Source organism: Heterostelium album (assembly GCF_000004825.1).
Source record: "Heterostelium album PN500 unplaced genomic scaffold PPL_scaffold10, whole genome shotgun sequence".
NCBI classification, from domain to species: Eukaryota; Evosea; class Eumycetozoa; order Acytosteliales; family Acytosteliaceae; genus Heterostelium; species Heterostelium album.
In genome coordinates, this window is record NW_008805072.1 from 1,329,189 (window position 1) to 1,346,208 (window position 17,020).

The 17,020-nt window shown below is 33.6% G+C and overlaps 6 protein-coding genes across 6 annotated transcripts; 3 read left to right on the forward strand and 3 right to left on the reverse strand.

Moving 5' to 3' along the window:
• Positions 1–258: 258 nt before the first annotated feature.
• On the forward strand, positions 259–2,819 carry flpA (FKBP-type peptidyl-prolyl cis-trans isomerase; the record flags this gene model as incomplete). Its single annotated transcript, XM_020583265.1, has 5 exons — positions 259–566; positions 637–1,003; positions 1,087–1,729; positions 1,809–2,191; positions 2,280–2,819. The coding sequence occupies 5 exons, from the start codon at positions 259–261 to the stop codon at positions 2,817–2,819; spliced, it is 2,241 nt and encodes a 746-aa protein (XP_020429452.1).
• Positions 2,820–3,008: 189 nt separating this feature from the next.
• Positions 3,009–8,621, reverse strand: PPL_12535 (uncharacterized protein; the record flags this gene model as incomplete). Its single annotated transcript, XM_020583266.1, has 3 exons — positions 3,009–4,678; positions 4,770–7,670; positions 7,751–8,621. The coding sequence occupies 3 exons, from the start codon at positions 8,619–8,621 to the stop codon at positions 3,009–3,011; spliced, it is 5,442 nt and encodes a 1,813-aa protein (XP_020429453.1).
• Positions 8,622–9,875: 1,254 nt separating this feature from the next.
• On the reverse strand, positions 9,876–10,403 carry PPL_12536 (GFA family protein; the record flags this gene model as incomplete). The annotated part of the gene is made up of 2 exons (XM_020583267.1): positions 9,876–10,144; positions 10,280–10,403. The coding sequence occupies 2 exons, from the start codon at positions 10,401–10,403 to the stop codon at positions 9,876–9,878; spliced, it is 393 nt and encodes a 130-aa protein (XP_020429454.1).
• A 462-nt stretch (positions 10,404–10,865) lies between these two features.
• Positions 10,866–14,389, forward strand: pigO (GPI ethanolamine phosphate transferase 3; the record flags this gene model as incomplete). The annotated part of the gene is made up of 4 exons (XM_020583268.1): positions 10,866–11,982; positions 12,066–13,084; positions 13,510–13,775; positions 13,837–14,389. The coding sequence occupies 4 exons, from the start codon at positions 10,866–10,868 to the stop codon at positions 14,387–14,389; spliced, it is 2,955 nt and encodes a 984-aa protein (XP_020429455.1).
• Positions 14,390–14,485: 96 nt separating this feature from the next.
• On the reverse strand, positions 14,486–15,123 carry cenB (centrin; the record flags this gene model as incomplete). Its single annotated transcript, XM_020583269.1, has 3 exons — positions 14,486–14,713; positions 14,807–14,949; positions 15,045–15,123. The coding sequence occupies 3 exons, from the start codon at positions 15,121–15,123 to the stop codon at positions 14,486–14,488; spliced, it is 450 nt and encodes a 149-aa protein (XP_020429456.1).
• Positions 15,124–15,453: 330 nt separating this feature from the next.
• On the forward strand, positions 15,454–16,981 carry PPL_12539 (THUMP domain-containing protein; the record flags this gene model as incomplete). The annotated part of the gene is made up of 6 exons (XM_020583270.1): positions 15,454–15,633; positions 15,715–15,825; positions 15,891–16,324; positions 16,404–16,524; positions 16,603–16,746; positions 16,826–16,981. The coding sequence occupies 6 exons, from the start codon at positions 15,454–15,456 to the stop codon at positions 16,979–16,981; spliced, it is 1,146 nt and encodes a 381-aa protein (XP_020429457.1).
• Between the last annotated feature and the right edge of the window lie 39 nt (positions 16,982–17,020).

Genomic DNA, 17,020 nt, shown 5'->3' on the forward strand with positions numbered 1-17,020 from the left:
GATAGTTGTTTATTTTTTATTGTATTAAACAAACGTTCTTCAAACCAATAAAATAATTAGTTTATAATAATAATTATTTTTAAATAATAATAATAAATATATATTGTTATATAACAACAAATAAATATAGATTCATACCTTAGTACTGTTATTAATCTATTTTCTATACTTATATATATAGATTATTATTATTTATTATTATTATTATTATTATAAATTAATTGTTTTTTTATATTTTGTTAGAATTATAAAGATAAAATGGAAGATAAACATCAAGATATCATTGATAATAATACAGTTGTTGAAACAGCAACAGAAGTATCAACAAAAACAACAACAACAGGAACAACCACAGGAACAAAACCAGAATATGACAAAAACAAAGATTATGCTAATGATCCAACACTACCTGAGCTCATCGTAAAAGATTATATGCATTTGTTGGAACCATTCATGCAACCTCCAGAATCACCAACATCTCGTGTATTCAAAGCTGTATTTATACCTTATCAGGCTTATCAACCACTTATCGATATCTATGTACAACAAAAAGATTTAGATTCACAGTAAGTATATATATATTCAATGTATTTTATAAATATATTGATCAACTTATATATATATATTATTTATTAGAGCAATGAAAATGTTCAAATATCATGGAGTTTGTAGAAAGTATTTGAGTAAGAAAGATGAATCGTTTCTCTTCTTTCAAGATCTACACAAGAAACCAGACGCTAGATACAATTTCCTATTCAATGATAGAGCCTCTGACTTGATGAGACCAAGACGTATTTTCTCTGGTCATGCTATCTTGGTTCGTACATCCATGAACAAAGAGAAATCTTGGATAGATTATCATGATATCACTGCGGCTGAGCTTGAAAAAGTCATGAGATTCCTCAAACTTGGTACCTACTATGATTTCCTCAACAATCTTCGTGGTACCAATGATATATTATCTACCATTCTCTGGCCAGATTCCATAGTTTATTCAAAAACTGTAAGTTATTGTCAACTACAACAATAATCATTTCATCTTTTATTTACCTTTTTGTTGTTGTTGTTGTTGTATCTCAAACTTAGAATTGGACATTTGAGAAAACACCATTGGCAATATTGAATGAATATCTCTGTTGGGTTGGTAAGGCGGTATTTCAACCGGTGAAGATTGACTTTAAGAAGAATGGACCGTTCAGTTGTTTGTATACGATCAACGATGTCACTCCACCAAAGACACTGGCATCCGGTATTCATGCGCAAGTGAAGAAAGCACAGATGGATTTGGCACATCGTGTGTTGGTGTGGTATCAATCGAGACAGATTGCACTGCTCTCCGACAAGGAGTTCATCGATGACGATACGAGTTACGAGGAGTTCGAAGAGGCACAGGATGCATTCCTAAATGAACATGCAAGCCAAACAGCAGCCAAAGCACAATCGTCGGAATCGGAATCACAATCGTCGGAATCTAAAAACGCTGGTGATAGTGGTGACGGAGTAGACAAAGCAACGGAATCACTTAAAACCAAAGGTGTTATTTCAACTCCTCTTGTTGATTACTTTCCTCCAACGTTTGTCGCTTGTGACAATTATCATTTGGTTTTCGACAAGTACAAACTGCCATTCGATTGTGATATAACCCATTTGGCACCGGAAGGAAAAGTAGTTAAATATGAAATACAACCTGGTGTCAATGAACCACCTGATTTTGGATCAAAAGTATTTGGTATGTTTTATTTTAATATATAAGTTATTTACAATTGTTAACATGTTTAAACAATATGAATTTATTATAATACATTCAGTGTTAGTTCGTACTTATTTACCTGATGGAACATGTTTGGATGATAATTCAAAGACAATGATGTTTGAACTTGGTTTACAAGGTTGTATCATGGGTTTGGAGATGGCTCTTTTCAGTATGAAGATGAAGGAGAAATGTTTGGTTTCGATCGATCCCGAGTATGGCTATGGAAAGCTGGGTGCACCACCTTTAGTTCCACCCAATACACCTATTATCTACTATCTTGAGAATACCGACATTCAATACAGAGTACTTCCATCACATCAGGTCATCAATACCTATTCAGTTGAACAACGTCTAGAGAGTGTATCACAACTTCGTGAACAAGCTAAATCTGCATATGCACGTAGACAATTTGGAAAATGTTTAAAGATGTATAAAAGTGTATGTATTATGTTATTTCATTGATCAACATTGTTGTTTGTTTTATATTAATTAATCATTCAATAATATTTTATTTATTATAATAAAGGCATTAAGATATATAAGTCTTGATTCTTTACCGAATTGTAGTCAAAGTGAATGGGAATCATTGAATGAACATGGTGCTCGTATCTGTACGAATCTCGCCATTACTTATTCTATGATTAAACCACCCATTTGGGAGAGAACCAGAGACTATTGTATACAGGCACTAGAGTATGTCGAAGAAGACTCCAAGGCACTGTATTGGCTAGCCAGATCATACTTGACGATCCTTGACCTCGAGAATGCAACCAAGACAATTGACAAGGCAATCGAATTCGGTGACGACGATTTAATGGCTGCTTTGCTTCAACTGCAAAAACAAATTCAGAGAGAAGTTGCCAATGATCTGGCAAAGGAAAAGAACGTCTACAAAACAATGTTCAACAAATTTTCAGAGGAACAGCAAATGTATGAAGAAAAGAAGAAGAATAATAATAATACTACCTTCACTATTCCAAACGAAGAGATTGACAATGATCATATCAATCCGTATGGATGTGATTATATCAGTGATTCAGATGATGATAATGATAATGAAAAATAACTTTTGAATACTATTAAATTCTAGAAATAAAGCATTAAATCAAATATTTCTATTCGCTAATCTTTTAACTTCTACAGAGCTATGAGTGACAAGATGTAATAAAAGATATAATACAAAAAGGATAAAATTCTGATGTTTAATAAAAATGTCAGTTGATTCAAAACTTTTTTCGTTATGTTTAAGGTTTATTTATTTTCGGTGATTTGATCTTTCATTTTGAATTCCCCAATCTTTTATCATGCTTACACCAGCTCTTTTTGATCTGATATTTGAAAATAAATAGTAAAGCATTGACAGTACGCAGAGGAAACCAATACTTGAAATGATTGCTCCAACTGAGAAAGAACTATTATCTAGAGCTCTTGAGTTGAATACCATTGCACATATACATAATACCAAACCGAAATGAGTTTCCAAGTCGTTTAAACTTTTTTCTTTGTATGGAGAAAACAGCCAATTGATACAAGTGAAAAACAATCCAAATGTTGACAAGATCAATGCTTTCGTATTGATATGATAGATTGTTGTAATGGTGGTGCATACAAAACAAAGCGATCTGGCAATGAGAATGAGGTCCCAAAACTGAAATCCTGGTCGATATTTCTTGCAAAAGTTTTTCAAATAGTAGCGATTCTGTCTTCTCCATTGAACAAAGATAAAGAGAGGAGCTCCAATTAAAATGAAAACGATAACCGCTATGGCAATTCCAAACATTGGGTAGTGGGTATTCGTAAAGCACTTCACACTTACATCCGTTGAGAGGACATATTCATCACCGATCTTGTAGCAAGAAACCAAGCTGAGTGAAATGAATGCCAACGGTGTATAGATTGTAAGAATTTGGCTGAATACTATATAAAACCATTCGTTGTTGAATCGATTTTCAACGATATAATGACTGAATCTTCCAAATATAGCGAGAGCCAAATCTTTTCCAATGGTGAGATAGGAGCATAGTGTAGTGACCAAGAATAAAAGGACAAACGACAGTGCTTTCTTCCAAATATAGTTGAGTTGGTTGGATAAACAGGTGGTAGGATAGTAATCTACATCGAAATTGAAAAGCGGTAGAATGAGAACATATCTAATGTCAAACGAGATGACACCAACAACTTGAATGCAATTCAAGAAATTGAGAATGGCCGTTGCAGATGGCAGTCGATAGAGTGTCATTAACAGGATATAAATGAAAAAGAATACGACCAATCCAGAAACCAAATAGTAATTGATATTGTCGGGACAGTACTCACAGTACACCTTAACTTTTGTATAGCCAGAAACACAGTCATTACAAAGTGTACCGGTTTGGTGTTCACGACATTTTCCTAGTTGACAGATATACGGTTCACAACCATAGACCTTGGCTGGATAGCTATCAGGAAGAATCCACCAACCGGCCATAGCAGAAATTTGTGTTCCACCTGCACAAATTACTTGTGATGTCTGGTAATACTTGCAACTATAGCAACTCTTACCATCCCAGCCATAGGAGCCAGTCGGACACTGTGTACATGCGTTATCATTTGGACTTGGCATGTAACCTGGTTCACATTGAGTTATATTGATCGAAAAAGTTCCAATAAAACCGTTTGTCGAGTTGGCAACAAAGTTTAATTCAGTTCCAACTGGTAAATCCAAAGTAAACGTTTGGGTAAAGAATCCTTGTAGTGTGCTTGGTATAGTAAATGTTTGAAAGCGAATTCCATTCGCCAGATATAAATCCAATGTTATCGATATTGGTGAGCTTAACAAAAGAATCGATTGCTCATAGTAATCATATTCGCTAACAGCAATAATAAAACTTGTGTTTGGATGAATTTTGTCATAGTTTAAAAGTGTAATAGACATTCCAACAGGACCTAACATAATTATAATAATAATAAGTAGAAATAATGTAAATAAATTTGTTTGGTTTAATGATTTTCGATGTTTTAACAAATATTAACTTACTTGATGATATATATTTTCCATATCCATTGATAACACTATTATCGATGAATCTGTTTTTTAATATCGGTGTATAGGTACAAGGATTTAGATCAGTACAATTTCCAATGTAACATGTAGGTTGATTGGTAAAACAGACTGCGCCAGAACCGACAATAACTTGGTTTTCTTCAAACAATGAGTTGGCAAAGAGCGATGTCGAATCAATGTTGGTTATAATACCACCACTATTGGATGCATAGTTTTGCTTGAAGATGTTGTTGATCGCCCAAAGTACAGAGTTGACAACAAGAAAGACACCTCCGCTATTTGGATATTCCGTGTAGAGTATGTGTGAACCTGGTGCAGCAACACGATTGGCGTAGTTGTTTTTGAATTGGCAGTCGCTAATCACGACTTGGTCGCAATTGGCAAACAGCGCGATCGTACCGGATGCACCCTCCATATCGAAGAAAGAGGAACCGACAATATCGATCGGTGTCGTTTTGTTGAGAATCAGTAGACTCGACGAAAGAAGGAGCGATTTGAATGTTGAGTTTCGAATGAGCAGACTACCTTGCGAAGTAGATAGAACCGATATGATATTATCGAAGATCTCAGCTCTAAATTCAGAGTCTATTATCTCGATCGACGAGAATACACCGTGAATCAACGATGGTTGATGTGGAGTGCCATTGTCAACGAAAGTGGTATTTTCCATTTTCAATTTCGTATAGGTTACATCAATAAGAACTTCGTCCTGAATGTTTTCAGTGAACAGAGAGTTTATGATACGTGCGGTGGCAGCACCCGTTTTGATTGTACCTTGGTTCTGATGATAACGAACGTTGTTAATGTACAGTTTGCCACTGTCGATAACAGAGATGAACGGATAGAACAAATAGATATTCGAGTATATAGTGCTGTTGACTAGATATAGATGGCTGCTTATCATATCGATTCCAGTCAGATCGCTTTGTGTATTAAAGATCTCACAATTGTAGATTCTAATGATTGATCGAAGTCCAGCCATAATATTTGTATATGGACTTGTAATGTTGCTGAATATACAATTGTCAAACTCTGCTGAACTCTGTCTGAAATACATCATGATTTCACCGGTTTGAATATTTTGGAACTTACAGTGTTTGAACAAAAAGTTGGAATAATTGATGGATCCCACAGAGTATTGGTAGGATGCTAAGTCCATAAATGTAGTGCCTACAATGGTAACGGATGAATCTTTGGCAAAGATTCCACCGGATGGATTCGAAGAGTTGTAAACACAATCGAGGAACGTTCCATTGGATCCGACAATGTTGAACGTCTTTAATTGCCTGTTATCAGTGGAATAGATATTATCCCAGACTGAATTGTGGAGGTTGAATCTTGAGTTTATCAAACTTATTGCTTGAGTTGAAGATTGAAAGTAAGATTCACTTAATGTTATCTGTGAACTCTCAACGACAATCGGGAAGGTAGTTGCCAAGAATAGACCAAACGTTTGGATATTGACTAGAGTGGCAATAGAGTTGTCAATGATAGTGATCATCTGTCCGATATTACAAAAGTAGAACTGCAGTGAAACCATTGATACTCGTAGTCCGTTCTCAATCTTGATGAGATGGAAATTGTTGTTGGTGTCAAATTGGGTTCGACTGATCTCAACAGAGAGTGGCTGTTGGAATATCATAAAGGGAGAAGGCAGATAGTCTGGACAATAGTTCTTACTGACAATGCATCCCACAATCTTTATGAGAGACATGAATGACGATAGCAATGGCGATTGATTATTGAGTATCGTTGATTGCGTCATGGTTATCGACGAGCTCGATGAACTGATAAGCGATGCCACCTTGGTGTTGTTCGATATCGTGATGTTGTGCATTATCAACGATGAGTTGTTAATGATATTGATAAGCGGACAGCTGTTATTTATGAAAATGGTGTCGACAAGAGTAACCGGAAAGTAGGAATTCGTTTGGATACTGATCAACGGTATCAACGTCGTTGTCTGTGGTATACTTGTAAACAATGATTTGGAAATGGTGGTAATTCCGATACCCTCGTTCAACGCAATGATACCGGGTGCCTTTAACTGATAGAATACAGAGCTTTCAAACAAAACATTCTTGATATTGTGTAGCATGATTCGATAGATTGTTTGATTGAATGTGCAGTTAATAAACTCAATGCTATTGCCATTGTCGATTGTATCGGGAACTTCATCGTCAGTCCAAACCTGATCGAACGTTGCATTGGCAACAGAGATCGAATCGAATGCAACACCCAGAAATACGTTGGAAGTCGTTTCGAAAATGGTGTTGCTAATCGTTAGATTTAGGTTTTGATTGATGGCGATGAATATGTAGCCGAAATTACTAGAGGTGATGGTACAGTTGTCAAACGAAGCAGAGTAGGCACGCAGATAGAATACCGATGCCATATTGAGAAGGAACGATGAATTGTAGATTGCAACACGACATGTAAAGTGAGTGGATATCACAGTTGCATTGACACCATCACCCATGAATTGTTTGATAGCGTTCAACTCGATCGCTGTGTCAGGACCGAGCGTGAATATCGCCGCCTGTCTGTAGTTATATGATATACCATCTTCCAATCTCAAATAACTGAACTTCAATGTTGTATTGGGACCGGTGACAATCATCATCGGATAGGTAAATCCAATGGCAATGGACTGCTCAGTTTCACCGAGCGATGTGACAGTTAGATTTTTCGATAGATTATCCATAGCATAGACGGTTGCTTTGTTCGCCTTGTACAGAGGATATGTATCGTTCAAGTAGATAGTATAGCCAGACGATATCGATGCAATCGCACGTTGTAAACTACAAAATGGATTATCTATACTACCACTACCACTAATATCATTACCCACTGTAGAAACATAAATATCATTCTCTAGAAAAAAAAAAAAACAACATCCGTCAGTTAGTCATCAAACAATACACTACTATTATTACTATTAATCAATAACATACCAATTAAAACAGTTGGAACTGATACTAATGAAATGTAATCAACGATGAACTGATAGGTTTGTAGTTGATTTTTCAGTGTTGATGGTTTATAATTGAAACGTAATATATATGTGCTACCATTTGCAAATTGAGTGACATTGATTGTAACTAAATGATATTGATCTAATGAATAATTTGATGGAAACAGTTCTCCAATGATACTATCATTTAATTTAATTGTTAAAATTGGTTGATCTATATCATCATTATAATTATTATTATTGCTATTATTATTATTATAATTTTGATTGTTATCACTACTACTACTATTATTATTTGTATTATTAATTTGATTTATCTGTAAATAGAAACGAAGTAAATGTTGATTGTATATGGTTGTGTAATTTATATTTGCAAACTTTATAGGTAGTGATTCTAAAAGATGTGATTGGTTTTGAAAGAGTGCATATGCTACACCTTCGTAGGCGACATTGTTTTCCGGTAATGAAGCACTGTAATCGAAATCATTTGATCCATTAAACTGTGAAATGATTGCACTTTCCGATAAGTTTGACCATCCTTTCTTCCAGCCATTCTCTAGATCACCTCTATAAAGATCTGATTGCCATTCATCAGGTATTTGATTTGTACATATTAAAATTTTATTAAAATTATCTATATTATTATTATTATAAATTGGTGTGGTTTGTTCAAGTTGTTTTAGTTGTTGTTGTTGTTGTTGTAATAAAAAATCAAAAGAGTTGTGTTGGTAATTGTGTTGGTGGTGATTGTTGTATTGCGAATCTTTAAAATTATCACATGAAACAATTTGTAAAAGATTTATAAATAAAAATATATATGTAAATATTCTAACTAAATTATGGTTATTCATTTTTGTATTCTTTATTTCTATTTTATTTGTTCATTTTATTAAATTGTTTTAGTATACATTAATTATAAATTTATTATTGAATGATCTGCAAGCGCAATGTTATTGTTATTTTTAATCATAGAAAAAAAAACTGTGACGGATTTTTACAAAAAAATCTTTATCTTAAATCAGATAGATATTTTTTTGTTTTTTGGAATTCGAGGAGGAGGGATGTATAGACAAGAACACACTTTAAATTTATTCTAATAACGGTTAATAACAGGTGTGGCAACAGAACTTTTGGTCACTCGACAGTTTCTTGCAGTCTTTAACTTTAACGGGACATTTGAAAGTACATAGAGGCACATACCCAGGATTCTTTAATCCTTGTGAACAAACTATACCCACAATAATTAATATTATATATAAACAAATTATTATTTTAGATTTCATCATTATTATATATATTCTCGATTTAGAAATTTAAATAAGTATATTTTTTTTTTATTATATTATTTGTTATAAGCAATGTTTTTTTTTGTTTTTTTTTATAGTCAATTGACTACCCTCATTATTTATTAGATTACAAAAAATACTAGCTAGCTAGTTTTGAATTGAAGCATTACAAAGTAAATAGTAAATAAAAAAAAGAATACAATAATCTCCAAATAAACTAATCATTAATATTATGGCGAAATCGATCGGTATGTTCACTTGAACCCACTCGATTTTATCGTCAAAACATTCTCAAAAGATTGTGGATTAGTTTATTTGTAATTGATTTTCGATAACAAAATAGATTAATACCTTTTATCGATCAAGATTAATATTTAAACTAGTTAACTATATTCAATATTTAAATCGTCTTACACCTTTTGTTTATTGTCATTCAATCATTGTGATTTGATCACAAATTGTGGAATACAGATAAAGAAAGTCAATGTCAATTGTAGAATTTATGTTTAAATTTATGTTTCTCTCTAACTTCTTCTGCATTAGTGTGTCTTAAAGTCATTAGAGAGATTGAGTGATCGTGTAAGTTGGTTTAAATTATTAGAGCTTGCAAAAAATAAATTTAAAGTTGATTATTATGATTGTAGCTAAAGTTCATTTATATAAAAAAGTTAAGGGAAAAAAAAAATCATTATCACACGTTCTGTTTAATCCAATACTTTTTAGGAAAGTAAAGAAGTCCAGAAACAATATAAATTTTGTTAGTTTTCTAATTTATTATTATTTTTTATGAAATATGATCGATCATTTTTGTTGTATTTATTATTTTGAAAGATGTGCCAATTCAGAAGCACCACTCTCCCAATTTTGACCGTCGAATGGCTTGACAGTGTATTTAGAGAGATCAAAGTTGTCAAGTGTTCTTATGTTTACATCGACACCATCTGGATTACTTCTTGGAATGTAATGAGTGCAAATACCACAGACACTGCAAAAATAATGTTGTGCTACGTGTGTATTGAATGTATAAGTTGTTATCTTTTCCTTTCCTTGCAAAAGTTTGAATTTACTGTTTGGTACAATGAAGTGAACTGTGATTTTATAAAAATAACATATATTGCCATTAGAATATTATCCATCATTACATTGACATCAATAATCAACCAACCTTCAACCTCAACACACCACACTGACTCATTCTTAACTTTTGTTATTATGATTCATACTTATTCCTTTCTTTGTACAGATTGAACAGTTACAATCAACCACTTCAATTTGCTCTGGTGTTTGAACACTGTATCTTACTTGACCACAATGACATCCTCCAAATTGTTCTATTAAATCGCTCATTTCTTATGAATTAAAATTATATGTATAATATGATTATTTACTCTTTTGCAAAAGAATCAGAATAAAGTACAAGATGCAAAACAAACAACGAATAAAATACTGAATGCAATAACTATCTTAGGTTACAATTTAAGATATTAAAAAAAAAAAAAAAAAAAACAAATCAAATACCACCTTGAGAATTTATGAATGCTTAATCAAGGCAGTTGTAAGATTCACCATTTTCTTATCTTTTTAACAAAAAAATAAGACATGTTTTGACCAACAACCACAGAAATTTAGACAACAATGAATCACAATAAAATTACTTATTTTGGAACTATTTTTAAAAATTGTTTTTTTTTTTTTTTTTGACAATTGCATTGTCGTCCAATTTGAAGTTCGCTTTTATCATGTCTGAAGAAGTTATCGGAATCATTCAATAATAGTTGTAGTAGTAGTCGTTAGTAGTTACCATTAATGATGATTCATAAACAACTAGATGAATCAACAGAAAATCAAATAGTAACAACAACAACATCTATTTCAAATCAAATAACAACAACATCAACCAATACAACAACTAATACAACGATAAATACTACACCAATAACAACATTAAATAGTAATCATATAGAACCATTATCATTATCGACGGTTGACTCGAGTGTAAATACAGTACAAATGTACAATCGAACAACATCAAAGTCATCTTCTTCACCTCTAACTATAACTAAATATCTGGTGTATCTGTCTATTGTAATTGCGATTGGTGCCTATCTTTTCTTTACTGGATTCCTTTTGATTCGGTTCGAACTTCCTCTGAAGAGTCAATGTTCAGTGTCACCACTACCTTCACCGAATAGATTCGTCGATCTGATTCATCAGTCATCGTCGACCAACAGAAATGTAGATAAAGGATGTTGGATGCCGCCAACCTATAGAAAAGCGGTAATAGTCGTTATCGATGCACTGCGATTCGACTTTGTACAGAAACAATCACCGAATGCACAGAATCTATCGCCGTACTTCCACAACCATTTGAACAACCTGACCAGTCTGCTAGAAACCAAGAAATCCAATAGTATTCTCTATAAATTCATGGCCGATTCGCCAACGGTCACAATGCAGAGAATCAAAGGTATCACCACTGGTTCGCTGCCGACGTTCATCGATGTCGGTTCCAACTTTGGTGGCGATGCAATCGTCGAAGACAATCTCATTCATCAGCTATCGTTCCACGATAACCACAATCATAAACACGATGTCAAAGACAGAAACAATGAAATCGATGGTCTGCGAAAGAAAGTAGTTTTCATCGGGGATGATACATGGGTATCGTTGTTTCCCAATCATTTCTACTCACAGTATCCATTCCCATCGTTCAACGTCAAGGATTTGCACACCGTTGACAATGGTGTAATCGATAATCTCTTACCGACCATCACAAGAATGCAAACCGATAAAGATGGTTCAGATTCATGGCATATTGCAATCGGTCATCTCCTGGGTGTCGATCATGTCGGTCATCTTCACGGACCATATCATCCTGAAATGATAAAGAAATTAACTCAAATGGATGAATTTCTATTATCTGTATGTAAAGAGAGAGAGAAAAGGAAAGATTATCATAGTTACTAATCATACATTCAACAATATATATATAGATTATTAATAATATAGATAATGATACATTGTTTGTTTTGTTGGGTGATCATGGTATGACACCGGATGGAAATCATGGTGGATCTTCACCGGAGGAAATGGAAGCTGCGCTTTTCATGTACTCACCAGGACATCCAATAAACTCTGATCTACCGGCGCAATTTCGGTTTGGAGATCAACATGGTGTCAAAAATGTTAGTCAAATCGATTTGGTTTCAACACTTTCACTGTTGTTGGGTGTCCCCATACCCTACGGTAATCTGGGTGCTGTCATTCCAGAGTTGTTCTTGGGTGTCGATGATCATCAGCAATCGAGTAGCACCGTGCATCCGGGATGGTATCGTTTGATCGATGCACAACGAATCAATGCATGGCAAATCAAACGATACCTAGAGAGCTACTCACAGGTCAGTAAGGAATTTCCTGTTTCCATCCTGAAGCACTACAATCAATTGATGGATCGTGCAGAACAAGATTATTCTCAACTGAAAGCTGATGATACCTCTAATTTCTATGAGGTTTACCGTCAGTATCGCCAGTTCCAAGAGGAAGTAGTCGTGCTGTGCAGAGAAATATGGGCAACTTTCGACACATTTGCTATGATGGCTGGATTGTCTATCATGTCGGTTGCGCTTGTAACCATACTGGTGTTTATCTATGTCCTGGCACTCTCTAATTCCACCGATAGCTATCCAATGTTTCCAGCCGGTCGTATATTTATCTATTCCATGGTCGGTGCAATCCTGTCGATTCCAAGCTATCTGGTGTTGCACCTCTCGCTCGTGCAAGAACATTCCTTTGTCATTACATTGATAACCAGTACAGCGATTGTATCAATGATTGGAATGATATCATCGTTAACATCAAACACCAACGTTGCTTCACTCAATCCACTGAAGTACATCGATTTGAATACCGTCAGATCGATAGTATCACAGCTACCATTTAGCATCATGTTTTTACTACCACTCCTCTCGATTATCTTACATGGAGTATCACAAAGTTCCAATAGTTTCATAGAGTCACAACAGAATGTCGTATATTTCTTCTCGTTGACCTCGCTATTGATCGCAATGATGCTCCTCTACCAATGTAAACAGCGGTGGGGCGCCGCCGAGACATTGGAATGTGTAATCATTCTGCTGTCACTCTATTTCACATCGCCTGGTTTCAGAGCCGAGCAGTTCTCATCGTACTTTCTTTTCGATTCCGGCAACAACAATCTAAACACACAGCAAGTGTCGCTGTCAGCACAGATTCTCAATACATTCATTCAATGGAGTTGGTGCGTTCCCATTCTCTACTTCTTCACCGCCGAGCTGACTTACCGCCTCGAACGATACTTTAAAGTCTCACTTGGATTCACTCATACTCTGTCATGGTGGAATCTGATATGCGTTGCACTCTACTTTTATAGCTTCTCTATTGGTCCTCTGGAGCGTGCAACCAACTTTATCTTTAGGGTGTTGACGCCGTGGGCAGTCTATACTCTTACTATAGTTGGCATCTTGAAATCACTGCTAAGCAACAACAGCGCCACTCTCGATGCAACCAAGTTGATATTCTTCAAGCTCATAGAAATAGTGATGCCGTTGTTTGGTGTGTTGGCGCTGTTGTTGGGACCGTCGGTGCTTCCCTCGTTGACATGGATAGTGATACACACGTCGCTCATCACCCGATTGATGGGAGAACTGATGCAACATCGACCGTCGACACCCTACAAAATCGGTATCTTCTGGCTGCTTACCTGTTCACTCTTTGGATTCCTTTCGATTCTCCACTTCTTTAGCACTGGACACGAGTATCAGTTCAACAAGATTCAATTCGATGCTGCGACCATCGGTTTTGAAGAACATGTAATGTGGCGTGACGGTCTCCTAGTGATTCTCAATACTTTTGCATCGCCTATTTTCTTTGCGCTATTCCTACCGATCTATATTATCTACTCTTTACATCTTGTACATCAACCAATCGTTGCCAAAGTATCACCACCTGCATCACCTATAGATAGTTTTAGTGTATTAAATCATAATGAAAACAATACTAATAATACAACAACAACAACTACATCATCAACAACTAAAAACAACTTCAAACCAGACAACTCTAGTAACAAATCACTACGATCTATATTAATCGGATATTTATTATATTTAATATTCTTTTTGTTCAATACCATCAATATTTGTATTAGTGTTTATATGCTTAGACGTCATCTAATGGTTTGGAGAGTCTTTGCACCAAAGTATCTGTTTGAAACTGTCCAACTACTGATAGTTATGCTATTTCTAGTTATTTCGAGTTTATTGATAACTTGTATTAAATCAAAAATAAAGAATTAATATAAATTAACAATAAAGTAAAAAGTGTTATTACATACAATCTAAATACAAAACCTAAAACAGATTTCTCTCTCTCTCTATTTATATTATTATTATTTATAACATCTTTTTTGTGGTCATCAAACTTATGAATTCATTTTTATCAACAAGACCATCACCATTAGAATCGGCCATCTGAATCATCAACTCCAAATGATGATCGGAAACATCCTCACCCAAAGTAGTTGCAATAGCTTTGAGATCAGAGAAACTGATCTTTCCAGAGTTGTCTTTATCGAATAGTTTGAATGCATAGTCCATCGATGAATTAGAGTCTCTCTTTGTCTATATTATATATATATAGAAATAGAATTTGAAAAGTTGAACAATTAACAACAACTGATTAATAATACAACAATAAGATTAATTTATAAATACAATTAATTTTGCAGCAAGTTCTCTAAAGCTAGATACTGATATAGAGATCTGTTCTTTGGTTGTAGTTGCAATAAGATCACTGATATCCTTTTTATCTGGTTCTAATCCTAATGCTCTCAATGCATGTTTTACTTTATTACATTCTATATTTGCTAGAAAACAGTGTTTGATGCATTTTTGTTCTTTGTTAGTTTCTTATGATTTAAACAAGTAAGCTTTTATCTAAATATATATATACCATTGTTATCATTTTTAAACAAACTAAAAGCTTCATTAATTTCAAACTGTTGATCAACTTCAAGTGATTTAAAGTTCATTCTCTCTCTGATATCCTTTTATCTGAAGTTTATGTTATTGATCAATCATTTGATATTTGTGAAAATAAAATTAAACATGGTTACATTTTCTTGGAAAAAAATAAAGTTTTTTTTTTTAGATATCTTTGATCATTTATATTTGGTTCGGAGAATACAAGTAATAAATCAATTGATTTATTTATAACAATCAAAAAATGATTAATATTGTCTTCCATTAAATAACTCTAAATGATTAAAATTTAAAATTTAATTTTTTTATTTTATTTTATTTTTTGACGAGTCGTCTTGCATCTTGATTGCAACGAGTTCATAAATATATAGTGTTTAACAATGAGCGAATCAGAAAGAAATAGTGATTCATTAAAAAGAGATCATCAATCTATTAACGATGAACCAACTGCTGCTGCTACTGATAAACAGAAAATAAATGAAAGCAGAAAGAAAAAGAAATTAGAAAATAATCAATCAAAACCTCAATCTCTTTATAAAGGAAGATACACAAAATGGAAGGTATGTAAATAACACTATAGAATTTTGTAATTACAATTGTTTTGTTATTTAATGTATTAACCGATCATATGATAATCGTAGAAACATAGTCGTTTGTTTGGTACAACTGAACAGGTAAAAGGTTTCTTGGTAACATGTGATAAAGCTAGAGAAGCACATTCTATTGGTGAAACATTGATTCTATTAAATGCTGTAAGTATTTAATAATATTATGACTATTGACGTCACTACTTTGATATTAACAAGCTAGTTACTAGTATGCAGATCAATTCTTCCCTGAGATTTCAAAAACAACTACAACAACAACAACAGATGATGATAAAAGTAAACAAAAAACTCAAAGTAAAGAAGAAATCAAACAGTTCTTACATTCTAGAGGTATGGAGGTTGATGAGGATGAGGATGATGAAGAAGATGAAGATGAAAGTGGTGCTGGTAGCACATCAACTGTGAAAGCAGCTAAAAGATTCGAACTTATCAATGCTGCATGTGGAGGAATGTATGTTATCTCACTTCTACATGATACAGTAGATCCTGTTGTTTTCATCAGTGCCATTATTGTAGATCTTCATAAGAGATTCAACAAGAATCAATCGGATAACGATAGATTTAAAGATATCCTTACAGAGCCTGTCAAAGAAATGTTGGCAAATTCAAAGAATATCGAAATACCAGAACGTTGTTTTAATATGTATGTGTAAATTACAAGCAAACAAAACGATCTAGATTGATCATCTGACTAACCTAACTGTTCTTTAAATAATAAATAGTAAATTTACAAATAGATTAACACCAATTCAAAGATCTACAGTTGCTTCAATTGATACTGATGTAATTCCTGTATTAAAGAGTTTGTTGGAGAAATCATTTAAATCTGATAAACCAGAATCTGTAACTATTTATTCCCATATATATATAGAGGTTAATAATAATAATAATAGTAACTAATTTATTTATAATTATATTTAGTTTGCTATTGAATTAAGATCTAGAAACAATATATCTCTAGATAAAGCAAACACTATCGGAAAGTTGGCAGCTCTAATTGATTCACCACCACATAAAGTAGATCTATCAAATCCAGATAAAACTTTAATCATTGAGAATATAAAGGTAATTTAAAAATGATCATTTTCTATTATATTAATAAATTATTACTAAACATCCTTTTTTTTTTTTTTCTAAATCAAAGTCTGCAATTACAATGGCAATAGCACCAAATTATAAAACATTCTTTAAATTTAATCTAAAAGAGGCAATTGGAAATCAACCACCACAATCAAAGCCAAAGCAACAACAACAAACAGAGAAACAACAACCAACTTTGGAAACAACTAAAGAAGAATAAATTTTTTAATATGATCATAATCTTATATAGATTTAATTA